Source organism: Atta cephalotes (genome assembly GCF_000143395.1).
Source record: "Atta cephalotes unplaced genomic scaffold scaffold00008, whole genome shotgun sequence".
In the NCBI taxonomy this organism is placed as follows: domain Eukaryota; kingdom Metazoa; phylum Arthropoda; class Insecta; order Hymenoptera; family Formicidae; genus Atta; species Atta cephalotes.
The window spans coordinates 1722392-1730682 of record NW_012130072.1 but is presented as its reverse complement, the minus strand read 5'-3'; the positions used below and the strand labels follow the sequence as shown (position 1 = coordinate 1730682).

Sequence of the window (8291 nt, the reverse complement as noted above, 5' to 3'; positions counted from 1 at the left end):
ACTTTAATTACGTAAAAAATAAATTTAAATTTTTTTTTTTAAAAGTTTAAAAGAATTAAATAAAATTAGATATTTACAAGAAATTAAACAATCAGATATGTATATATATATATATATATATATATTTATATATAGAGAGAGTTAAAGTCCATCGCATAATCTCCGATGTTTATAAATAGTTTATTACTTTTCAGCTCGACTACTTTTTATGAGAAATATAAGCTAGAATCACCCAATTAGACAGCGTATTTAGGAAGCATATGCTTAAGAAGTTTGGTCAACAATTTGTATGTGATATCTTTCCATTAACTTGATCCAGTTTGACATACAAAGTAGGGAAAATTATTGGAAATTTTCATTTGATAATTTCAATTTGATGATTATTTCACGAATTTAAATATTAGAGATAATAATGTGAGAATAGTATATTTACAAAGAATAAATATTTTTGGTATTACATTATGGAAGAGATATGTCTCTCTCTGTAGCGGTGCATTCTAAATGAGGAGAATATATATTAGGTAAAAAGTAATATATATTAAATATAGTAAAAAGAAATCCATTATTTTTGCATGAAATTGAATGGAAAAATAATGGATTTCTTTTTATTACACCTATCTTACACCTATCTAATATCTTCACTGAGAGACGTACTTCTTCTATATACAGATTAATAAAATAACGTAGCCTCCTATCTTGCTACTGGTGAGCGTCAAATTTTTATTATTAGTTTGACTCATCACCGTAGTGCGAATTTCGCAGAATTCCGGTATACGATTCATCAAATAATGGTCGGATTTCAATTCGTCTAGCCGCCACAATATCTTTTACAAGTAACAAATCCTTATATTTATTTTACGAATCGTGTATTTTGAGACATCTATATAACAAAAATTGAGAAAGCAATGTTAATACCACATTTAATCTACTTTAGAATTATGTGATATAATCATAGTTACATATACATATATATTTCAGGGATAATTAATAAATTTCATACTGAAAGTCATGTGATAAATATCCTTTTAGCATTATTCAATCAAACTATACGCAAATAGAGAGAATTTGTGCCTAAGGTGCATATATGCGCTACTTTCCAATCACTGGAGCAATACAAATATATTGTCTGTGTGAATATACATATATACACGTATATATTATATGTATATAATAGACGACGATTAGATAATAGATCGATTCATCGTAGTAGATTTTATCGTAGTAGATTATACCTAATGGTTGTCGTAATATTTACTGATGTATTTACAATAAGACTATTTTACTGTCGCCATGATTACAAAGTATTTTATAAATCTAATCTTACATACCGATGGACATATGTGTGTGTATGCGTGTATGCATGTGTGCGTGAGAATAAATCTATTATTAAAAGAAAATATTTACAAATAATGTCTTGTCATATCATTGTGCTTAATTATTTTTAATATTGCTATCGTAAAAAAACAATCAAATATTGTAATAAGAAATTAGTATTTAAGAAAGCAATATTCATAATTATATCGTATTGCAATATATTTTGTATAGCTCGCGTGACTTAAAGATAACAGAGAGAGTATATATTTCGTATATTTATTGTATTCTCCAAACCTCTAATAGAAGATAATTTTAAACAATTTTAAATTATAAATTTATATAATTGATGATTATATTACAAAAACAAAGTAGTATTATACATATATAACTTATTTACATCTTTTTTCGTCACTTATTTTAATGCTGCCCATATTTGTAGTCTTGTAATATTATATTGTACTATTTTATGTAGTAAAAAAATAAAGACAATTTTACAATTATAATATTTTGTAATTATCACTGATTTATCACTATATATTTTTTAAAATTTTTATTTAACAATAATATAGATTGAGATATGCTATATTAAATGCTGTATAAGATCTAAATCTGTTTCCTGTAAATATTGCTTTTCGATATTCACAAAAAGTTTTATTTTTTATAAATATATTTCTTTTTATTTTAAGATGCTATCTGTTATTGTAATTTTTATTAATGAGCTTCCGGTGATTGGGAAAAGAGAACTACAAAGACCCACAATTGGAGCAATGCCTACAAAAATATATACATTTCATAGCAGTATTTTAAATATAAACGACAATTAACACATACGTACTTACCATATAAATCAATACTAAAATCCTAGCTAATGGATATCTTCTTAAAAATACTCCTGTTCGAATGCTTATGGCATCCAATGAAGAATAAGCTCTTTTTACTCTTCTAGTAACGCTAGTATCAAACGGTGTTTCCATTAAAAATGTAGGAACTTGAGCTTTTGCATCGTCCGTATCGTTTATATTGTTATACGATATGTTTCTTCGTAAATTACCTGCAGCATTTCTATATTCATGCTGTTTAGATTAAGAAGACTATTATTAGTATATACATACATAAAGCCTAAAAAATAATTTTTAGAAGAAAATATTTTATAATGCTAAATTTTATTAATAAAATTATCAAAATTTAATGTAATAAATTTTATTTGTGAACAACGTTGCAGAAAATATTCTCTAACAAAAATTCGTAAATTATTATATTTACTTCGATTTTCTCAAGTTGGAGACGTAATGCATTTCTTTCTGTCGTCAAACATTCCAATGCTTGCTGTTTTAAAACCAGAGTTTGAGTAAGAGATGCTATTCTCGAATCCATTTCATTACTTGGCGTTGCTGACACAGATAGCTGCAATTTAAGCCTAGAAATCTCTGAATTCTGCTTTTGTAACTGTAAACTAAATCCATTACGTTGACTAATTAATTCATCTTTCAAGGATCTTATTTCCTAAAACAACATTTTATTTTTAACCTTTTTAATTTATTAATTCACAATAACTTAGAGATGTAATTTGTGTAGAAATCCAAACAAAAAAATGTAATTTACCTCAGAATGTAATCTCATGTCTTCTTCTGTTTCTAATCTTCGACGTCTTTCATTAGCAAGAATTTCTTGATTTTGTAGATTTGTCTCGGCTGACTTTTGTCTTATCTTTTCCAAGTTCAGATCTGCATTCATCAACTCTTCCCTCAACATTTTCAGCTGCTGACACATTTGCTGATTTTCCTCCCTAACACTATCACGTTCGTGTCTATGATTTAATATAATATGTTTATAAAACGACTGCCGCATATTAATTATAATTTATAAAATACTGATATTAATTGTACTGACTTTAATTGATTCAATTCCATGATAGTGGCTTCATCCATGGCTGTCGGTGCATTGCTTTTCAGTTCTGCTATAAGTTTTTCCTTTTCTTGTAAAGTTTTCAATGCCCTAGCTTTATGCTGTTCCAATTCAGATCTAATTGAGTTTAACTCTTGTCTGTTTCTGTCAATGATGGATTGTAAATCTACTACTTGCTTTGACTGCTCTAATTTTTCTACTTCCAAGGCTTTCAACTTTTCATTTAGAACTACAATTTCTTTTTGAAAGTCCGTTTGTTTTCCAAGGAATTCATTTTGCTTCTCCAAGTGTCTTTCCAATTCTCTTATATATTTTCGTTTATTTGCTAAATCAATTGGATTATCTAAATTATCCGTTTTTACATTGCTTGACTTTATTTTATATCTGGGCTGGGAATAGAATACATCTAAATGTTCCTCCGCATTATTGTGTTCTGTAATATAAAAATGTAAAATATTTGTAAAAAATGATGACTATAAATATATGATATAAAAATTAAGATATACCATTCTGTATAGTTTCGGTTGTTGTATTGTCTAGATTTTCACAATCTAAGATCTGTATTTCATTATTTGGATATAAATTTGAATTTTCCGTATTTATTTCAGCATCTTTATCATCCAAAATATTGGGAATCATTTCAATTGAAACATGAGATGGAGTTGGACTAATCCGATCACTCTGAATCGATAGATCTGAATCTGTGTCATCTGTAGGATGTTCTACCAATAACGATGAAGTAGTTGATGGTGATTTAAAAGATTCCACTATCCTCTTTGGACTCGGGTCAGGCGTATTTAAATATGTAAATAACGCGTCTTCTTTAGGTGTCGTTACATTTAATAGATTCACTGATGTCAAACCTGAAGTAGGAGCAACATAAGGAATATGACCCGATGATCCCAGTAAAGGTGTCTTGGATGTACCATTTAATCTAAAAGAAAAATATTTTCATTTTTAATTTTTTTTTATATTTCATATATTTTTTTCATTAATTGTTTTTCCATAAGGATGTTAAAATCTGTTGAAAGCTACAATAATATTTCAATAAAATAAATTTGTATTATTTATATTTTATGTTGTACAAATAAAACAAAATAAGAAAATGACATTTCGCGAAGTGATTAATTAATCTAAATATTCAACGGTAATAACCTGAAATTGACATGAATGCAATTACCCAGATTCCGGAGAGAGCCATGTAACTTCTGACAGACGACCCTGCGGCATCTCGTATTTATCTTTATTTAACACGGCCGCGGTGTTTTTGTCAATTTTATTCAACAAATTCTCTGCCTTATCAGCAAGACCAGACAGCCAAGCCATATCGATGTGAGGGCTAATAAGAAATGTCCGAAGAAATGAAAATCGTGTCACGCACGTAACGACGCGTAACGGACCGCAATCTACCGGGACCAATCAACCAGTACGCGACAATGACAGAATACTGGCTGGTGGCACGCGTAAATGAATGAGGCAACGTGTCGCTTCAACTGCACTCTCCCGTGCTCATTGCACTCAAATTGCAAAAGATGTTTAATTGCTAGGGAATTGTTGATTCTCATTAGCAGCGGACTCAACTGTTGATTGAGCGCTCGCTGCTATTGGCTTAGTTTTTATTGAAGATTTAAATCGGATCAGAATGTAAGAACTAACTAAGTCGAGCATTCCCCTGTTGACTGTAATAGGAAAATACTCGACTGTAGTTGGTTGGTTCTGATCCGGTTTAAACTCTCGGTGGAAACTAGGCCATTGATGTATTCTTCCAGATCTAAAATGATTAAATGTTCTAAAAGGAACATAAAATACGATTGGATGATTTTTTTTATGCATATGTTTATGCGGTTATGCAAGTTGTGTGGATTCTTATTTTCTGTTCTTATTCTCTGTTCTCTGTTCGCTATTCCTTTCATTATGCGCAGCCCAAAGTAGGCGTAGTTTGGCCGAACTGCACACACCATGGGTGCATTTAGTACTACAACCGCCCAGTGAGCATTCAGTGAGCTCTTGCATCTAATTGGCATATTCCAATAGATCCAAAAATATAGACCACACAGGAGAGAGAGTTCACTAAGCGCTCAGTGAGTTATTGTAGTACTGAATGCATCTCATATAAGTCCGGATCTACAATAGATGTCTTAAGCTTAAGAAACTGATCAATTATCCCGGATCTACAATAGATATTTTAAATCTTAGTCATAAGAAATTGACCAATTACAATTGAATACGAAGAGAATAATTGACTATGATTCGTCTATTTCTAATGATTTAAGGCTTAAAAATCCGAGCTAATACTCCCACCATTTTACTTTAGCATTTAGGGGCACAAAGGAACAGGGAATAGAGAACAGAGAATAAAAATTTCAACCTATCAGAAATCATGTGTTGTGGAACACACAGTTTCTGATAGGTTGAAATTCTTATTCTCTGTTCTCTGTTCTTTTTATTGTGAGCCCCTTACCGTATCTGGATATGGATATATGTACATTGTATTGTAAAAACTCCCTAGTTCCTCTTGCGTTATCCATCGATTAGCGTTATCGAGTAGCGTTTGGTTAGTGAAAGATATCCATAAATCCGTTCTGACTTCTGAGTATCATTACATTGCATCTTGCATTATTAATAAAGATACATACATAATATTTTAGAGGTCAATTTGCATTAATGCATATAGATATACAAACGTGAAGATTCGAAGAATGAGTCTTATGGAAAACCGGAACACGCAGGTTCTAGATGATCAGTTACAGCATTTTATTGAAACTGAGACGAAAAAGCAACAGTTCCAGGTTAGTTTCTTGGCAATCGCATAAATAAATTTATTGATATTTTCTATTTATACTTTGTATTTTGTAATATAAAAAATATGGGTATTAATATATAAATATTTATCAGTAATATTTTTATCATGTGTAACTTTATTCAATTTCAAATCTATTCATATACTTGAGAATGTAAATGTAGTTATTTATTTTATCTTTATTATTTTCTTTTTAATTTATTATTATGCGCTTTATACTATGGCTGTGGAACGATGAGTGAATTATATAATCAGATGATATTTTCAGGGATTGGTACATGAATTAACTGGTCTTTGCTGGGAGATTTGTATGGATAAGCCATCATTACGCCTGGAGCCTAAAGTTCATAAGTGTCTTGTGAATTGCGTGGAGAGATTCATTGATACAACTAATTATATCACAAACAGAATAGAACGAGTTGCCTCAAGTGTACAGTCCGAGTCAGATAACATGGAGTGAAGATTCTCAAGTATTATGTGACAAAGTTTGTCATGCATATATTTTAAAAACTCTGTAATATACTTGTATGTGTATTAGATCTGCATAAACAATTAGACATGTTTTCAAGCATTCGAGGATTTTTAAGTCGCCATAGGCGTAAGTTCATATTTGGGAGTGTCATTATTAGTAGTGTCATTTTTTTGACGCGTTATACACAGCGTAAGCTGCGAGAGTGGCAAGAAAATGAAATAAGAATGCTAATGGAAAGGACAAAGAAACGACAATACTATGAGAGCACAGAGAGATCGTGTAATCAAATGATATCGAGACTTGCGATAACTTTGAGAAACTCTGTAGTCAAAGAAAATGATACAGAAGTCATTATAAAACAACTTAAAGATGGCTCTGCTGATAAGATAACATCTTGGGTTCAATTGAAGATATTAGCAATTGCGCGACCGGCCGTAATAATTTATTCTTATACAATGCTAGTTACATTTCTTAGAATTCAGCTCAATTTGATTAGCGGACATATGTACAAACAGGCACAGAATACGAACAATATGGATAATGGGATTATTGGCACAGAAGTACAAAAGAGATACATGGCTCTTTCCAAATATTTTATAGATGAAGGCATTAAAGATTTGAGCGAGTTCATACAAAATAAAGTTAGTGAAGTCACAGTTTCATTATCTCTAACGGAGCAATTAACGTTAAGAGATTTAGAACAAATTTATTGGGCAATTACATCTTCTGTATCTGCCGACAGCTCGAAAGATCCTGTAAAAAATTTCACTTACTATACATTGCAACATGACATTGAAAACAGTGATACATCTGTTTATTCAAAGCTAAGGGATCAGATGCTAGATGTATCGGAGAGCGAAGAAGTACAGGATTTAATGCAGAAAAATATCAGAACTGGATTTGTTTTATTAATGGATCATATATCTGCATACTTCAGTGAACCTTCTAAAATTAATAATGTACAGAACAAAACATCGTTTTCAGGAGAATCAAATGCTGATAATTCAATTTTAACAAGGAGAGAAAACACAAGTGATTTCAATGGATTTGTAGATCTTAACAAAACCACTATTGCTTTAGCCAAAATTATCCCTATTGTGAATGGACAGGTTCCAGATAATCCAATTTCGGACGATTTAGCAGAAAATTGGCTTCAGCGTCTGATATTCAATAATGATCTTAAAACACTCGGGGCTAATCTTTACGAAGCAGTTTGCTAAAGTTAATTGCGAGTCATTATTTTGGAAATGAGGTATTATTGATTGCACAATCAGTATTATTGACAGAGCAGTCAGTAATCCTTTGTAGCAGTTATATAATACAATTTTACTTGAATTTCATATAGATTTCTTTGTATATTCAGATTCAAGAAGTCATAGAAAATATTCTATTTATTTTATATATTTTTAGATTAAAACACATGGTTGACGGTTTCTTTATATTTCCATTAATGTTGTACACAGGTATATAATTATCAGATTTTCAGCGGATGCTTATATTTTATAAGGAGATACTGTAATGAAACAATTCACTGTAAAACAATAGATGATTAAAAAATTGTTACAAAACGGCATTGCTATTACTCATATAAGATATGTATAAGTAAGAATTTGTTTTAAATTAAATTACAATTTAATAATGGTATAGCATTTTTAATACCGTAATTGATAATAATAAAATTTCATATAATAAAATTCATTGTTTTAATACAGTAATAAAGTTTTATTGTTCTTTAATCTTATGAATGAAATTTTTGTTTATATATATATATATATATATATATATATATATATATATATA

General features: G+C 30.0%; 3 protein-coding genes across 3 annotated transcripts in view; 2 read left to right on the top strand and 1 right to left on the bottom strand.

The window, feature by feature from the left end:
* Positions 1-2025: 2025 nt before the first annotated feature.
* On the bottom strand, positions 2026-4545 carry LOC105627096 (golgin subfamily A member 5). The gene is made up of 7 exons (XM_012208378.1): positions 4400-4545; positions 3726-4153; positions 3205-3652; positions 2917-3121; positions 2578-2817; positions 2154-2387; positions 2026-2085 (listed from the first exon to the last, which is right to left on the bottom strand). The coding sequence occupies exons 1-7, from the start codon at positions 4543-4545 to the stop codon at positions 2026-2028; spliced, it is 1761 nt and encodes a 586-aa protein (XP_012063768.1).
* Positions 4546-5918: 1373 nt separating this feature from the next.
* LOC105627095 (mitochondrial import inner membrane translocase subunit Tim8 A-like) lies at positions 5919-6479 on the top strand. The gene is made up of 2 exons (XM_012208376.1): positions 5919-6008; positions 6288-6479. Exons 1-2 carry the CDS (start codon positions 5919-5921, stop codon positions 6477-6479), a joined length of 282 nt encoding a protein of 93 aa, XP_012063766.1.
* A 236-nt stretch (positions 6480-6715) lies between these two features.
* The window catches only part of LOC105627328 (polycomb protein Asx-like), a 12319-nt gene continuing 10743 nt past the window's right edge, over positions 6716-8291 (top strand). The window contains exon 1 of the mRNA XM_012208614.1: positions 6716-7458. Within this exon, the coding sequence (XP_012064004.1) occupies positions 6716-7458 (743 nt within the window). The remainder of the gene's footprint in view (positions 7459-8291) is intronic.

Excerpts from the sequence above, each read along its gene's own strand:
- LOC105627096 (XM_012208378.1), bottom strand. The coding sequence starts at position 4,545 with ATGGCTTGGCTGTCTGGTCTTGCTGATAAGGCAGAGAATTTGTTGAAT. Across the intron at positions 3,653-3,725 it reads AACCGAAACTATACAGAATG|AACACAATAATGCGGAGGAA; the intron begins GTATATCTTAAT and ends TTTATATTACAG. Across the intron at positions 2,388-2,577 it reads TCCAACTTGAGAAAATCGAA|CATGAATATAGAAATGCTGC; the intron begins GTAAATATAATA and ends TAATCTAAACAG.
- LOC105627095 (XM_012208376.1), top strand. The coding sequence starts at position 5,919 with ATGAGTCTTATGGAAAACCGGAACACGCAGGTTCTAGATGATCAGTTA. Across the intron at positions 6,009-6,287 it reads CGAAAAAGCAACAGTTCCAG|GGATTGGTACATGAATTAAC; the intron begins GTTAGTTTCTTG and ends TGATATTTTCAG.